This window comes from Accipiter gentilis, chromosome 10, assembly GCF_929443795.1.
Source record: "Accipiter gentilis chromosome 10, bAccGen1.1, whole genome shotgun sequence".
NCBI lineage: Eukaryota > Metazoa > Chordata > Aves > Accipitriformes > Accipitridae > Astur > Astur gentilis.
Genome location: NC_064889.1, coordinates 36973200 through 36990529, shown reverse-complemented (window position 1 = coordinate 36990529; position 17330 = coordinate 36973200). Strand labels below are relative to the sequence as shown.

The 17330-nt window shown below is 38.2% G+C and overlaps 1 protein-coding gene across 2 annotated transcripts; it reads left to right on the top strand.

Annotated features, from left to right (window-relative positions):
- Positions 1-2585: 2585 nt before the first annotated feature.
- NOL11 (nucleolar protein 11) lies at positions 2586-15520 on the top strand. Of its 2 annotated transcripts, none has more exons than XM_049811639.1 (18): positions 2586-2770; positions 4159-4272; positions 5154-5210; positions 5820-5965; positions 6231-6288; positions 6835-6973; positions 7373-7570; positions 8299-8375; positions 9099-9222; positions 9893-9996; positions 10264-10341; positions 11017-11201; positions 11460-11585; positions 12555-12776; positions 13283-13361; positions 14418-14510; positions 14820-14927; positions 15225-15520. In XM_049811639.1, exons 1-18 carry the CDS (start codon positions 2621-2623, stop codon positions 15336-15338), a joined length of 2172 nt encoding a protein of 723 aa, XP_049667596.1. In that variant the 5' UTR covers positions 2586-2620; the 3' UTR covers positions 15339-15520. The 2 variants fall into 2 exon arrangements, with proteins under 2 accessions (XP_049667596.1, XP_049667597.1); XM_049811640.1 differs by lacking the exon at positions 2586-2770 and adding an exon at positions 3039-3411.
- The last annotated feature ends 1810 nt before the right edge of the window (positions 15521-17330 follow it).

The following is a 17330-nucleotide window of genomic DNA, read 5'->3' as shown; positions in this document are numbered from 1 at the left end:
AAATAACTGGCAATTCATTGCAGTCTTTAGAAGGGTAGGTCTCCTAAAAAATTAAAAAAGGGGTGTATCCATAAAGACTATGAGGAGCAGCACATTCCTGAAACAGATACTTAATGGGATTTCTTATGAATGTAATGGTTAATTTTGTAAATGACTGGATAAATCCTACGGAAAGAAACTATTTGACCTTATTCTTTGGCTTTTTTGATTATTCTGGAAGGTGATTTTGTGACATCTAATAGCCAATTTGCATTAATTGCTGCTGTAGAGATTTTGAAATGAAAATATTTGTTCCTTGAATTTTAGTTTGTAACAAGGCCGCTATATTTTGTTAAAACTGCTTTGAAGCTTGCTGCACTATAACTTAAAAATAATGTGCTATCATTTGAAATAAGACAAATGTATATGCTTTTTTATGAATTAGTGAGTGCAGTAAGAGAAAATTCATGATCTTGTCAATAGGAGCTTTTCTGTTTCCATTGTTTGGACTTGGTTTTATATGTGTAAGTTAAAATGGCTAAGTAAGTCTAACAATGTTTTGCTTTAAATGAACAGCATGGTCATTGAATTACAATCTCCTGTAGTTTTGTGGTGTCACTAAAACAGGTTTCATTGTTTTATTTCATTTCTGTGATAATTCCACGTGACTCTGAGTGTCCAGTAATTCATTTCTTTTATTTAGAGCAATGGATGGCTATCAAAGAAGGACCAAGTTTTGAAATGGAAATGTGCATGTTAAAGAATGCAAGGCTCAGCAGGAGAATTTGATTGTCATATTTCTCATTCATATCACTTAGTTTCTGATTTTTCCAAGTTATTTATTATTTTTAATATTGTAATTTCCCTTCCATTTTGTTGTAAATAAACTACCAACAATTATTCTTTACAATTGTGGCTGTTTTCTTTTACTAGATCTCCTCTAGCAAGGAACATACCCATTAGCCTTTCTACCTCCAGCTCTACAAGTCACTTCCTCAAAATTAAATCGCACAAAGAATTGGCTTTGCAAGGAAAATTTAAACCACTTACAACAACATCTACAAGGTTTTGTTGTGCCTCAGCTTTTTACAGAGTTTATCAGGGCAGGCGCCCCATCAGTCTGGTGTTAGCCCATTCATTTGTAAATGACCATTTGGTTAAGAAGGAAGTGTTTCAGTAGGGAATGTAAGTCTCTGTGCAGGGTTTGGCAGCCCAGCGTTGTAGTAAATAATACTGGAAAAGAGACCACTCAAAACCTCTCAGACTTGTCTACAAGTCATTTCATTTTACTCAACAGAAATTTCACAGGTACGATGATTCTTTAAGTGTTTTAAGTAGAGGCTTACTCCATAGAAATAAAGCTTCCTCTGCACCAGAAAACTGGTAGTCGCATATTCAGTATAGAAATGCTTCAAAACCGCGTAGAACAGGACACAAGGAACAAACATAGACCTAGAAAATATTTAAGGCAGAAACCACACAGCCCTGCCCGGCCTCGGGTCTGCGGTAACCACTTCTGGGTGGCTTCGGTAAGAGCCCCTTGGGGTCAGCGTGCTGGGGCCGTGCCCTGCGGACAGCCGGACCCCGGCCGAGGCCTTGCCGCCAAAGTGGTCGTGACTGTCCTCCGGGAGCTGGAATGACGGCTGGATTGTCCAGCAGGCAGATACGCCACTGGCAAGACCCTGAAATTCCAGTCCTGACAACACGTGCTTCCCAACAGCGGTCAACAGCTAGCCCAGTAACACGTCCAACGGTCGGACCGGGCCTGACCTCATCTCTTGGTGGTTTGGTTTGACTCGATGTTTTGTTACAGTTTGAGCTGGTGTTGCTAGGGCTTCATTAAAATTTGCACACAAATAAAACACTAACTCATGAAAATGCATCATAAATGGGTTAAAAACCTGGACCTGACCGTACCGCTACTAAAATTGTTGGAGTTGCGCTGCGCTCTTGCACGGGGAAAAAGTTCCACCCTTTATTCTTTATGAAAATGAGGCATCCCATAGGGCAGAAATACATTTTTAAAACCAGCCATGTTTTATTGTGTAGATGCAAAACGAGAAGCCTTTTGCCTAATTGTCCCGGTGCTAACCTGCACATAAATGACACCTCTTCAGAACACTGGTTGAGGCAACGATCCAATTAATACCATGCACGAAATGCACTGGGAACACCTGAACAGGGGAAATCCTAAATGCCGTTGACGGTCCCGCTTTGTAACGGTGCTCCGAAAAATCGATGGCTCTTCTTGGATTTTGTAGGGTTTAAAACGTTCGGAACGCATCGGATTTTTACGTCCTTTGCGAGTGCCAGCTGGCAAAGCCTCCCTACTCCCCCAGGAGGAAGAGGCAGGGCTGGCACAGTCCCGACCCGGCGGAGCACGACCGCACGATAGCGCCGCACCAAGTCGCGACGCCAAGTTTCCCGCTCGTAGGCGCCGCTCCCGGAAACTCCCGAACGGCCTCGGCCGTTTCCGCCACCCCGGCCGCGCCCGGAAATTCCCGAACGGCCTCGGCCTTTTCCGCCACTCCCCCTCCGCCGGCCGTGGACGGCGGCGCATGCGCGATGTGCCGCCCCGGCTGAGCGGCAGCGCCGTCTCGGGGCCCGTGCCAAGTCTCGCGAGAGGCGGGGGCTCGCGAAAATGGCGGCGCTGTGCGAGAGCTTCACGCTGTGCGGTTTGGGTCCCAGCGGCGGCGTCGGCCTCGGCGGCGGCCTCCTGGCGCTGGAGCCGGGCCCCGACCCCGACCACGTCCTGCTCACCGACCGCGGCAGGACGGCCACGCTCTTTAAGGTAACGGCCCGGCCCAGCCCCGGCCGCTCCTCCTCGGGAGGAGGCGTCGCTGCTGCCGCCGGGCAGCCTCGGCCTGTGGGAGAGTCCCCGGGCAGGGCCTCGGCGGCGGCGGCGGCACCTCAGGGCCGGTCTCCCGGCGGCTGGGCCCACCTGTCACCGGGCGCCCCACCCCCACCCCCCCGCCTCGCCCCGTCTTGTCCCGCCCGGCCGCAGGCCGCCATCCCTCGGCTGGAGGCGGGGCCGCCGGCGGGGGGAGCGGTGCTGGCTTCGGGGAGTGGGGGCCCAGTCCAGTCCTGCCCGGCCCAGTCCAGTCCTGCCCAGTTCAGTCCAGTCCTGCCTGGCCCAGTCCAGTCCTGCCCAGTCCAGCCCTGCTCACCTGCATTCCTCCGCTGTCCCCCGGCCCGTCCGCCAGCGGAGCGGGTGTCGGCTTCGGAGGTTGCTTGCATATTTCTCCTCTAGCTGATTTTCTCTCTCCGTTCCCCATTCCAAGACACACTTCCATGCCGAGGCTGCAGGGTACGCGACGTTTCCTTACGGTAGCCAGGGTGATGTGCGTTTTGTCCGGTTGTCAGTTGTTTGTCAGCTGCCTCACTGTTGGCTGGAGGATGAAAGATTTTAGTTTGCAGCACTTGGAGCTAAAAGTATGTTCTGGTGTCTTTTAATGTATGTATCTATTTTAGTAGACCGTGGTAAGAAACTTTAGGAAAATATTTTGGGTTTCTGTCTTTAATTGGCTTTCACATTCATGGGGCTAGGGATTGTATCTTAATGGATTCACAATACAGCCTCCTTTGGGTTGTTTAGCCCCGCTGCTGAGGTCGTACAAGAGAACATAAATGTGTTGGTAAATAAATACACCCACTTGTAGCCCTAGGCCGAGGAGAGGGGGTTGAGTACCCTCAGAGCAACCAGATGCAAATCATACATAAACATGAGTTTAGACAGTAAAATTAATTGCTCTTGGTCTCAATAACTTACACTAAAATAGGAAGAGAAAAAGTGTGGTTCCGTGCATGACTGTATTAGTGAGTAAAAGCAACTTACACTAGTGATTGAAAGTAATGTGTTCACTTTGGAAAAGCCGTGAATTATACCTGTGCTTTGTGGCATCAACCTATCTGACTATTACAGGTCAAAGTTATTTCTCGTGTCAAAAGAAATAATTTCTAATTAATGTAGAGCTCTTTCATGTTACTCTAAAATTTTTGGTATCAAAGTGAGAAACAGGAATGCTCAAGCGGAAGTTCTGAGTATAGCGGTTTCCATATTTTAATATTCTCATTCAAATCGGATGTGGCTACCTTGCATTTGCATTCTGTCATGAGAAAAATCCCAAAAGTGTACCATGCTATATTTTAATTACAGTGCCTTTGTTCTGACTCTTCTAGGTTTCAGATCAGAAGCCACTAGGTTGTTGGTCAGTTAAACATGGGCAGATTATCACGTGTCCAGTTGTATGCAACTTTGAAACTCATGAATATATAGCTGTTCATGATGACAAGGTGAGATCCTTTATCTTTTCTTAACGGGAAAAAAGGATATAGTGAGTCTTTTAAGTGAGTGTCGATAGGGAAGAAATCAGTGGTGCTACGTTTTTGGTTAAATGTAAATGTATGGAGCTCTCGCCACCCTCTCGAAGTTTAGGTTATCTCTGTTCTTTGAGAGGGCAGGGATGTGCAGTTCTATGGCTGCACAGTGTGTTCTTTTGTTAGCGACGTGAAGATCATCTGTGCTGAGCACCAGTTCTGCAGTAGCCTTTTGAAAACAGAAGCGTTCTCCGTGAAGAATGCCTCATGTATCATTCTCTAAGGATAAATTATTTCTTTTGTTGCAGACTGGTTGACATTTAGAACTGCATGATTATGGTACTGAAGTGGTTAAAATAGTTCATACCTGCATCCTTGTTTTTCTGCTTATGTTTTACAGTTAAACATTTCCTGTTTGTGTACTTGTAGTGTTTGCTCAGCATGTGCTGAACCTTTGGCTTTTTTTAATTGTTGCTCATGAAATATCTTTCCTGACCTTTCATTGTTCTCCTTGAAACATTCTCTTCCAGATCAGGTCATCTGTATGTTAATCTGCCTCCATCACTTCGATCTACTTTCATTGAGAATTCCTGCTATATCTTTTTCCTTAACCTTTCTCTTTCCTATCCTCCCTTTCCAATTCAAGAATTCTGAGCTTGGTTTGTGTTTCTGTCATCCCTGCTTCAGTTTCTTCCTATGCAAACTTCCTTGGGTCAGTTTCTGCTAAGGTTGCTCTGAATACTTTCTGTATGTTTTCCTCCCGTGTTTCAGTGACACTCAATTGCTAGTGTTTTGCATGCTGAAAAGTCTATATATTCTTGTTTTACTCTGCTTAAAAAATGATGCTTCTCTTAAAGGTTTTAAGAATATGGAAGAACAAAGATGTTAACTTGGACAAAGTATTTAAAGCAACGGTAAGTCTCTTGCATATGTTCACTTTTTGTTAACATTTTGAATGGTGGAGGGAAGAGTTGCTAATTTTCATAGTACTAGTAATATTATATTTTAGCTGACCATTGTCTTAACTTGCACTTCATGATGTTCTGGAATATTGCCAGAAATCCACTTGGACTGGGAGACTTGATCATCAAAGTATTATTCTTAAAATTATTTGTATCCCAAGTCTGGAGTTTCAGAGGACTTTCTTTAAAGATGGTGAATTACATTCAAATGTAGATTTTTCTGTTCTGCTGGTGGATGTGTTAAACAGCGCTTTGTGTTGTGCTGCATAGCAGTTGTTAAACTCCTTACCCTCAATTATGTTTTTTCTGATATGATTCAGAAGTGTGATGCTCATTGGGACGCTTTCCTGGCTTTTTTGTTGGTAGTGATCTGCGACATTCATAGCGTTTCACAAAATTGGCATCTACTAGACCTATGTTATTAGGAATCTTACAGGTTCATCTTTCTTCTGTTACTCGTTTATTGAAAGAACTAAAAAAAAAAAAAAAATCACTGATGAAACACTTCGCGGCTTTCAAGGTAGTGTACTGAAGAACATACAAAATTTTTTTTCCATATAGCTTTCAGCTGATGTATACAGAATACATTCACTACCCAATGGAGGGCCAGTGGTACTATTCAAAGGAGGTGGTGTTCGAACTTTAGATGTCCTTTTGGAAGCCCCACAACAAGAAATTGAAAACATTATCTCGGACGAAGTCATCAAGTACGTGACACAACTTTATGAAGTTTGCTTCTTGCTCAGAAGAATTGATGATGATGAAAGTTGTTCCCTTTTTTCAGGGAGTAAGAGAGAAATCTGAAGACGAGGATCTTGGGGTTGGGTGGGTTTTTCCAACACGTTGTTTTTAAAATCTTAAAATTATTTATACAGATATCCTAAAAATTAGAGGCTGCCTAAGGAATAGTGATATGACTTTAGGTGTAAGTCCTAGAATTTAGAAGACATTCATACAACTTTCTGATTTTAGGTGGAGTGAAGCTTTTATGGAAGGTCAACAACCTGTCTTAATTTTTACTACTGAGAAAGTGAGTCGAATACTTTTTTAAAAAACTTTCATAGCAGCAAATCTAAATGCTTTTTCTAAAATCCATCACCTATTTCATTGGATTTTAAGAGCTTGTAGTGAAGTCATTATCCTAATTTAATCAATATCCAATATATGTATTGTTTCTGATACAACAGTTAAATTGAAGTTGTGTTGCTTTCAGGGCTGAGGAGCCTGACTAAGATTAAATACAGTCGATGATTGTGTGACTCTTCTTTGACCTCAAATACTTGCTCATTGTGAAGAACTTATTAAATAGGATTTATGTTTTTTAAAAAAGAGAGTTATACATGAATCTGTCTTTATTTAAATGCTTCTCCTTGTGAATCCAACTGTTTCATCAAATTAGAATTTTCTTTACATGCTTGAGTCTGCAGACTTTTCTGAATTAGGCTGTATGTCTTATAGAAAACACAAATTCCTAATTTTGCTTAACATTCCAAGTTAAGCAGTACCAATATCTGAATTTCTGTTATCTCTTCTTTGTGTAAATTAAAGCAAAACTTTATTTTCTTTTTTGTTTTAGGATGGGGATTTTTTTGTCTACGTACAGAAACTTAAGATGAATAGTCTACACAAATATAAGCTTGAACAACAGGAATTATCTAAACCACTGAGTTTCACGGCCTATATAAAAAATCAAATAATCACACTTCTGTGTTTGTGTAAGTTAATTTTCTAATGGGATGTGATAATAAAGCAAAGAATTGTATGGAAGGACATGAAATGTTGACATTTATTAATTACTGTTTAACATTTTTTAGCTCTTTAAGCTTTCATAAAACAGCTAGTGGTAGAAGTTGTAATTAAATCTTCCTGATATTTTAATGGCTGCAAGGGCAGACAGTTCCTAAATGTTAACGACTTGTACCTTGCAGATCTCGTGCTAGCTATACCTTCATTTTGCTGCTTTGCATCATAACGTGTCCCTTAAATATCCTGTATTATTTCTTCTTTCAGCACTCGCTGGATTTTGTTCTCTTTGGATGTCCTCTTGCCATATCATATCAAATATTTTTTCCACAATAATAGATGATAAAAGCATCATCACTTTTCTTTGACAGATTCCAACGACTCTATGTACAAGGTTCTGATACCTCTGCAGCAAAATACTGAAGAGGAAGAGCAAATTTTGTCCAAGTCACTACTACTAAACCTTTCAGTATCTGGAAGTGTTCTGAAAGGCACTTCTTTCGTTGTTCTTGATAAAGACCACGTTGCAGTATTAGGAAGTCTAGCTGCATCTGGTGAAGAATCCAAAGGTAACTTGAAAAATCAGATTAAGATGTTGTAAGGTCTAAAATTTCCTTAGGTAAAGCACTAAGCAGGAAATAGTGCAAATAAAATGTTAGTTGACTCTTGAAACTAGTACGTAGTTGAGCTGTGCTGTTCAGAGCACTAGCCAAAAGATAACCTTTACCAGTGAACCACATGGTGTGTTGCAGGACTATACTCACTGTTGTGTTTCAGTATCTGGTTGCATGCTGTTTGTGAAACAAAGTTGAGAATATGCAGCGAGAGAACTCATGGATGGAGGGGAATTATAAGGAGGACTTGGACACTTGTAAAAGGACCGATGTGGGGAAACAGACCTAATGTCCGCTAAGAAATCAGTGTCTAAAATAAGTAAAATAAACGCTTCAGTCTCGTGCCTAAACTTCCCAAGTGTGGGATCACCAAAATTTAAGCCATTGATCATGGCATTTTATGACAAAATGTTCTTCCTGACTGGAAGCCACACTGGCTGCTGTCCCTCTTGCCACACCTTCTTGTTTAAAGCTCTTCACTGGAAAACTAACTCATCTTTAAGTATTTTTCTTGAGATCTAACCGGAAGGACTTAGTTCCTAATGTTGAATACATTACTGACTGAGCTATTTTGAAACAGTTGTTTCTATTTCCTCAACTGTTTTTAACTGAAAGTAGCAAAGGCAAATGTAGCATTTCTGTTGCTTTTTGGGTTCCTAATATCTGTCTCTTATTTTCCTTAGAGTGCCTAACAATATGGAATACAAAATTTCAGACGTTGCAAACTTCAAAGGAACTGCCTTTGGGAACCAGTGGACAAGTAAGTTCAATCTTTAATTTGTGGTCCACAAGCTTTGTGCATTTGGCATGATAGCAGTGAAGAGACTGGTGAGCTTTAGAGTTCTGATTCTGTCTGGAAGAGCAGTGAATGCCAGCTTCTGCAAAAAAGCTAATAGTGACCCATTGATGAGCTATCTTTGTCAGAATATTTAGCAGGACAATGGTGGCCTATGGCAATTTCTTTGATAATTCAGTACCTTTTCACTTCTGACGGTCTTGATTATTTGATGAGAATGAAATAGCTAATTAAACAGAAAACCCAGCCAGTATCTATTCTGTTGAGATGATTTGCAATTGATGGTCTAAATGATCTCTGCATCTCCCTAAATAGCATTTCAAGATGTTCACGTGTCAAATGATAAGTAAACTGACACCTAAGTAATAAATGCGCTAGTGAAATAGAACAGCTGACTGGTTTTGTCTTAAAATTGCACAAGAGGGAATGTAAAAAATAAAATTATCAAGTGGATTTAATGGCTCGGAGCAGCCACTGTACTTTAAGACATCCCTGGAAAATACTCAACGGAACACTTCTTATTTCATATTGTATTTAAAATCAACAGTTAATGAAGGTCTGCTAACAAGTGTAAAACCTACCAACTTCTAGTTGAATTTTGTAGTAAAGGTGTTAAACATCAGCTTGTGCAGGAACACACTTTCTCTGCTCACCTCCTCATTAATGATATGTTTTAATATTTTTTAGTTGTGGTGTTATGAGGAAAAATTTTTTTTTACTCATGGGAAAGTGTTAACAGTGATTATGTACAAGTGTGAAACGTCATCTTTGGCAGCTGCTGTGGGAAAGCTCAAGGACAGTCAAACCCCTGGTAAGAATTTTTATAATTACAGTGAAAAGATCTTGTAAAAGGAAAACTTCTGAAATTGTGTAAGAATTACTTTACTACAGTCCTATAAAATCAATTGAATCTAAACAGCTTGAAGTAACCTAACACCATATTCTGTTCCTAGCTGTTTAAATTTACTGTTGCTGAGAACAGCGAAGCACACAAATGTCTGAATTTATTGTGGCTTCACTTAGCCTGGGTTGTCATTCAAATACTGGTATTACTGAAAGTACTGGAATGCTAGCTATGAATACTGAAGATAAAATGAAGTGCTATATCCTATAAATTATTTTCAAAGAGTTTGTGATTAGATTGGGCAAATTCAAACCTTAGTTTGTAAACTTTAGTTTAAAATTGTGCTGTCATAGTCTCTTTAATTTAGCATTTCACTGGTAAAATGTTATTGCAAGTAATGCTCACCATAAATTGTGTAATAACTTATTTCTCTTCCTCCCAGAGTCTAAATGGAAAAAGAGTATGCAAAAGGAGTCCTAAAAATACCTGCTGCTGAGATAAAACTGGAATCTTTCTTAGCATAAAATGACTTGGATTATACTTTAGAAAATAACTATAAGTAGTTGATATAATATCCATACTTTAATAAATGTGCTTTAAGTGTTACCTTCATGAAGTTTCATTTTTGTGTTCATAGATGTGTCTTCATTTGTGAACTGGAATACCCTTGGAGATGAAGACCTCGTGGTTTCCTTTCAGTCACAGCAGTCTGTAGCTCTAAAATCTGAGTCCAAGATGACTGTAAGTTAGCATTAGGAGCATGTAAGGTTTTTGTTTTGTTTCTCTTGCATCTTCCCCATGCTGCTACTTTTACTTTTAGGTGTTGTAGCAGAAGGAAATTCCACTTTGTATTTGTCACTCATTGTTTCTAACACTGTTTCTGGCATTGGACTACCCAGTTACTAATTGTAATCTGTGCAGCAAGTTGTCACGTGAAGTTCCTAGTTATCTTGACTGAAACCCTTCAGTATATACCAGCTGAATAATAACTTTTGTTTTTGTTTATAGTTAAGATCAAAAAGGAACATGGTTGCTAAAGTACAGCCAGATACCTTATCAGTTGGGCAGCTCTTGCTAAATCTAAAAGTAAGTAAAACAAATAACCTAACGTAGTGTTTTAGACACTCCCAGAATATTCTATTTGTCTCTTAAGCTATTCATCTTTCCATGTCCTCTTGTACATATCAAGTTGACAAAGCTGCCTTAAACAGGTGAGTTGGAGGATTTTGTTATTATTGTGCTAGAACAGTAAATAAGGTGGGAGGATATTTCACCTGAACTCTGCTTTTTTAAGCTTTTTTAGGTTCTTATTTTATGGCTTTAATTTTGTTGAAGACATTTTGGATCTAGAAAGTAGGAATGCTAGGAATTCCACTGCAAATATAGCAATAAGCTGTTTAGTTCCTTTCTAGAACTTGCTGCAAGTGTTATGATGTTTCCCTTCCTGTTGCATCCCTTCCCGTGTGAAGTTTATCTGTGGCTGGACATCTTGATAATGTTACTGAAGTAACAAGCGAATAATCCCTAAGCAATTATTGAAAAATACTGCTTACCTCAGTTCAGAGTGAGTAATTACCCTCAACTGGTGCTCTCATGCTTGAGAGAGACTACCAAAATGCAGAGTGGTGAGGGGGTTTTTTGTAAATTTTTTTAGCTTGAATTCCAAAAATACATCTGTTCCTACTTGGTCTAATTAGTAATAGTACAGTTCTCAAACCTATGCCTTGTACTTCTGAGTTGCACAGTATTTGTTGTTTTCAGGATGCTTCTACAACTGCATTTGAAGATGAATTGAGACAATTGATGTCAAAAGCACAGATGCCAGATTTCCAAGCTACCATTGGATGTGTAATAACTGCTCTTATAAACAGATGTAAAACAAATCCAAAGTACTACCCTCGAAATTTCCTGCTACAGATAGTCCAAACCCGAGACTTGTCTTACAGGTGATGATTCTGCATTTTTTTTAATTATAAGGAATAGTCTTTAAAAGTTAAAAAAAAAAAGTAGAAATCCAGTTCTTTATAAAGCATTCTTGAATTATCAGAATTTACTGTCAAAGGTGCTTATGCTTATTTTCTGATGAAGTTCACACTTCCCAGATGGATTTTTGTGTAAAACAAGATTAATACTTCTGCATTAGTTGTCAATGTAGTTTTCAATGGGTATGAACTATGCAGCCTATTCTTTTCATATCCTTGCAGTTTATGTCCAGATTTAATGGCTGTTGCTTTGGAGAAAAAAGATGTGCATCTTTTACAAATCTGCTTACAACGGTTTCCAGATATTCCTGAAGAGATTACTTATGCTTGCTTGAAAGTATTTTTAAGGCAAGTTAGAATCACTCTTTTTTTTCTTTTTTTTTTCCTTCTTCACCAAACCAAGCCCATTAATGAAAAGCTGTGTGTTGTCAAGAATGGCTTTAATTTTATAGATGAGCAATTAATACTGTGCATTAAATTCTTAATTCTGACTACAGTGTTTGTTGCAATCTTGCAGACTGACAAACTTTTTACAAGATGTCTGTTGCATATGTTAATTCTAAAAACTATGTAAATAGTAATTAAATGAACAGGCCTTTTGGTAACACTGCCAGCTTGAATGGCATTCGCATCCTTCTACATATATTGTTACAACTATCTGTTTACTGTGCAACAGACTTAATTGGGAACATGCCTGGGGTAAGAACGCCCCTCCCCCCCCCCGCCCCCCCCCAAAAAAATATTCTTTTAAGTTCACGAGAAAGATGTTTCTCGTATTCCAAAAAGGATGAAATTTTAGGTAGGCACTGTAATCAAAAGACAAGACTGTTGTAACTGTTCCTCTAGGCTTTCAGAGCAAAAAGGATTTATTTTTTTTATTGGAAACATCTGATCTATTTAGTTTCATACCTTAGAATTGTCAAATACTTTATAAAATACTATTTCTAAATATTAGGTAAATCATAACTGTCTTATGGGTTGAAGCAGTCCCACTAATTTCAGAATACAATAACAGTCTTGAATGGGGTGTAACCTTTAAATCAGCCTATGACTGAAAGCCTGTGAATGTCTAATAATACAGTAGCTTACATTGCTGGAATAAAAGCAGTACATGTATTGTTCACGGTTAATAATTACAAAATATTAACTGTTCTGTCATGTCCTTTATTCATTCTGCAAGACTTTATATTTTAGTGTATGTTTTCACTTTTATAGTAAGTTTCAAAGAGTTCATAGTATGTACTACTGTTGGGTTGATGGAATTGTTGATTTTAAAGCTAATAAAAAGTCTTAAATGTCTGAAATTTTCTTCTACAGCATTAGCGAAGCCTATCTTCAAAGAATAGATATAAATCTAGAATCTGTAATTTGTTACATTGATATTGAATTCAACAATAAAGAAGTTAAGACTGAAATTGTAGAAAATGGTTTCAATGCGGAGCTGGAACAAGACATCTGGGATACTAAAATCACAAAGGAAACCCATCTGACGTCTGGTGGTGAATTCTGCCCTGTTGGACCACAGAAGGCAGCATTATTGTATCCTCTGTATGTTTTAATGAAGGAAAGTCAGTGCATTATATGTGATGTGAATTTTTATATTTAGTATTACTAAAAGACATATCTTCTGTTACTGTTGAAAATTTCTGAGAAGTTCCAATAAGAGACGTTCCTACTCAGTAAAAAAATTGTTTAGAATATAAATAGAAACAATTGACTTTTAGAAAGCATCTACACAAATTTTATTATTACAATATTGCAAAAGTTTAATGAAGCTTTGTCTATTCAAGAGAAAATAGCATCGCTGATTTTGATGTTTGCCTGTTGAAACACACTACATACTTGCAGTAAACAGAACTGTTCAAGCTGTGTTGTGATATTTCAGTTGCTGTATACATTTCATGATAGAAATAAGGGAGATTCAAAAAGCTGAAATAGGACCTCTCTCAAAGAACCTAGAGAAATATTTTAACTAGAATTCAATTCAGTTTGTAGAAACTGGTATTTTTTTCCTGCCATTTTATTTCCTTAATAGTACTGCACAGAAATGCTGTTCTCCATTCAGCTTACAGTGAAGCATTTCTTTTGCCTCATCTGAAAAACCTTCCAGCTCAGCAAGCTGTTGTAAGTATGTTAAAATCAATTAGAGCTTAAAAATCCTTATTATTTTGCAGGGAGGGAAAGGGAAGAGTTTTTCAATTGTATATCAGAAACTTGCAGACTAATCCATGAAAATGAAGTTAGGATGCCTAATAAGATTTAATGTTACTGAATGTCACGGTTTTTCCACGTACATACGGGACTTTTATTAATTTTTGTAGTCCTTGCTTATTTTCGAAAATGTAAATAAGAACCCTGTTTGTGACCCAGCCTACTTGGAAAATGTTCATATTTTGTTAGCAAGTATAGTACCTTTTCTTGATTTGGATGCTTTTTAAGAAAGGAATGAGACATGCTAGTTTAGTCAGTTGCATCAGAAACAGAAGTTTAGAAAATATGAGAAACAAACTGTACACTGTGTAAAATGCTAAATGTAATACAAATCAAACTCGACTATTAAATCTCAGATCCTCTCAGTTAAAAGAAAAAACAAACACACACTCCTCTGTCCCTCAAAACCTTTAATGTAACTTCAAGAACTGCATGTACCATAGTACCTAAGCATGCATGTGCTTTTCCAGTGATTCAAAAGACCCCACACATCAGAACAAAGCTGATCTTAGCACTGACCCATCTCCTTGATTTCATTCTTTGGAGAGAGAAAGAATATTTGACTCAGAACAAGATGATGTTGACCTGATTCTGACCATTAGCAATTTAGTGTTAGCTACTGAAAGTGAAACTGGGAAAAAAATTGTTAATGTTGATACAGTTTTTAGCAAAGTTCCTAGAAAAAGTCTGTGATTGAATTAAATTGCACTGACAAAAGCACTGGAACAATGGTTACCCCTGAATATAACTTTACACTGAATATTGCTGAGAATCTTCAAACACCTAGCTATAGATGGTGTAGGAGAACCATAAAACTTAATTTTAACGTAAAGTGTACAGGCATCTATGTTGCTTTAAAAAATACATTTTAAAAAAAAACCAAAACCCTTACAAGTATTGCTGTGTGCAGGACAAAACTGTCTTTTAAATTTTTGTCCTTTAAAAATATTCTGACTTCTCTATTTTTAGCTATTTCTCAGGTATCTATACTACCTGTATGTGAAATGCAGTGAAAAAATTAATACCACTCTTCCTGGAATACGCTCTCCAACTATAAATCAGGTGAGAAGTTAGTTCTAAGAGTTGTACTTGTTCGGTTTCTGTGGTGTGTAACTTAGTGAGTACTTGTGAATATCAAGAATCAACTGACATCTACATTCATTCTACAAAGTATTGTCTATTAATATAACCTGTATGAAGTCAAACGTGACACGACATTTTTTACAATCGGAAAATAAATATACTGCATTAAAATATGAAACTACACATTTTGCAATAGAAGTTAATGTTTCAGAGTTCAGCTTTTAAAGCAAAATCTGTGTCATTTGTGTATCATAAAATATAAGTGTGCTTTTCTTTTTTTGTCTTCAGATTATGGATTGGATGTGCCTATTACTTGATGCTCAGTTCACAGTTATGGTGATGCTACCAGATGCAAAAGAGTTGCTTTCAAACCTGCATAAGTTTGTGAGAGCCCAAGTAAGTTGCATCTTCTGGGATAATTATTTCATTTTAGTATGGATTTAGAATATGGGTGTTAATAAGGGGTGGGCAGACAACAAGAAATTATATAGTAAATCAAATAATGTCTGTTCTCTGTGTGCTCCTTCCTGAGCGTGAAATGGCAGTTGCCCCTCTTTCTCATTTTGATTTTAAAAGCTACTGTATTTGTTTGGTTTAAATATCTGAAACTGTGCAGAGCCACAGGTAGTTCCACAGTATGATAATAATTAAAATTTATTTTACTGTAAATATCTTGTGTTTTTTTCTTTTCAGGTACGGCTCTACTCCGAACTCAACAAGATTGAAGGAAGTTTGCGAGAATTACAAAGACTTAACCACCAGAAAGACTCTCAGACATATTCTATTGAAGTGCTGGAACTTATTTGAATTTGAAATGAATTATTAACACATTTATTTTTTATTGATTCCTTTTATGATAAGGATGTATTAGCACTCCATATTGGGGATGTGAAAAGTTGTTTTCTACATAGGAGGAGCACGGTTACTCTTGTAGCTACATGGGAGTTGTAAGTTTGAAACTTGTGAATTAAAAACTCTTTCTGACTGGATGAGAAGCTGGATGCTTGCTTATATTTCCAAGTATAATTTTGATACGTAATCATAAGAACAGCCCAAAATACCACATGACTCTTAGCAAAGAATTAGCAGGATATTTGCAGTAAGGCTTCAACAGATGTTTCATCAAATGAATTGACATTTTTATTCTATTTGCTGCTTTTTTTACTTAATAGTTGAAGTCTGATGAGAGTCTTCAGAGTTCTCTTATCTCCAGTCAGGTTATGAACTATAGATGAACTCATTTGAGTTTGCTGCTTTGATTTTTATATTTTTATGTTGCTTTTACTTTGTCCAAAGATGCCTTTGACATTACAGACCTGGCTTAAACAGGGAAGGTAGCTTAAGCGTAGGTGTGGGGTTGTTACCTAACTCACTGCTTTCTCTCTCCTATGTGTCATGGTATTGCAACTTGTTAGTGTACTCTTTCATGCTTTCTTTTGCAGTCCAACCAGGTCATCCTATGCTGCTTTTTTTTAAAAAAAAAAAAAAAAGAAGAGAAGGGAGGGGGTTGTGTGGCAGTTAGTAGTTAAATTCTTGCATGACAATCATCTAAAGCTGTTTTGATGCATCTCATATCTGACAAGACCTCCTGCACCCAGAAGCTGCCTACAGCTAGGGAGAAGGAAGAGGTATACAGCAGGAACTAGACTTCTTCCTCAAATGAAGAAGCAAAGTGCAGTTATTTAATAGGATGTCTTGTTACAATCTTTATCTCAGTGGTTGCCATCAGCTGAAGATGACCGTTTTCTCAAGCAGAGAGACTGCTCCTCTAGAGCATGCTCTCCTGCACAGACTTGCAGAATCGAGTTAGTGGATTTCAGCATAATTGGCTGTACTTCAAGACTGCTGCCTTAGGAATTCTTGAAGCTTTCTGTTGTTGAAAGGTTGCATCCAAGATAGTTTCTTCTTTTTAAATACTCATCTTTTGAAATCTTGCCTGTATACATTTGAAGCTTTGGGGGAAGGGGAGAAGAGCATAAAAATAATATTCAGGTAAAATTTAATGCTGTGGACTTTGGAGTGAGTTTGACGTGTTTAAGCTGACCATGCAACTGGTAACTGCCAGCACAGCTCAGAGTGAGAATGGTATCTTGCCTGTTAGGTTGGAGCAAAGAACTAATGTAGCTGAAAATAACTTCTCTTTTTGGATAGTGATTTTTCTCTGATAGTGCTGACTTAAGCATATATGTCAGTGGACACAGAGGGGACATCCAGTTTGATTTGGAGCAGAATGTTGGAAATCATTGTTTGAATAAAAGGCTTCTTAATCTTTGTCAGGTTAAACTTGCCTGAGAATAAACAACAGTATTATCTTCCTTTCTCTGGCTAGAGCTAGAATGCAAGATTATTATGGCTGAAGTGCTACATGCATAACTTACTGGACTTTGGCTGTATAACTTTGAAACAGCTGCAAGCAGTTAAAAGCCTTAAGACTCTTTTGGAAGTTGACATGTTCTAGTTGTATACACTGTTATCGCAGGTCAGTACCAAATGTATGTAAAAGTAAAGTTTAAAAAACAGTACAGTGGGCAGCTGAAGAATCATGGAGAGGGGTACTTAGTGGCACTGGCAGTAGTTGCTTTTAATTTTCTGGACAGGAAAACTTACCTCCAATTTGAAATAAGAACCTTTGTGCCTCCATCAGTGTCTGTTTTCTCCAAGGACATTTTTAAAGAGTGAACACCTCAAGTTAACCTCATCTATGCTGCTTGTTCTAAACAGCTTGAATTTCAGCATTTCAAAGTGTATCTTAGCTCTAGGTTTGTTTTGACTGTCCCTTTACAAAAAAAAAATTGACAA

Bases quoted from the DNA above. Each gene is read 5' to 3' on its own strand.
- NOL11 (XM_049811639.1), top strand. From the start codon at position 2,621: ATGGCGGCGCTGTGCGAGAGCTTCACGCTGTGCGGTTTGGGTCCCAGC. The intron at 5,211-5,819 runs GTAAGTCTCTTG...TTTTCCATATAG, and splicing joins ACAAAGTATTTAAAGCAACG to CTTTCAGCTGATGTATACAG. The intron at 6,289-6,834 runs GTGAGTCGAATA...TTTTTGTTTTAG, and splicing joins TAATTTTTACTACTGAGAAA to GATGGGGATTTTTTTGTCTA.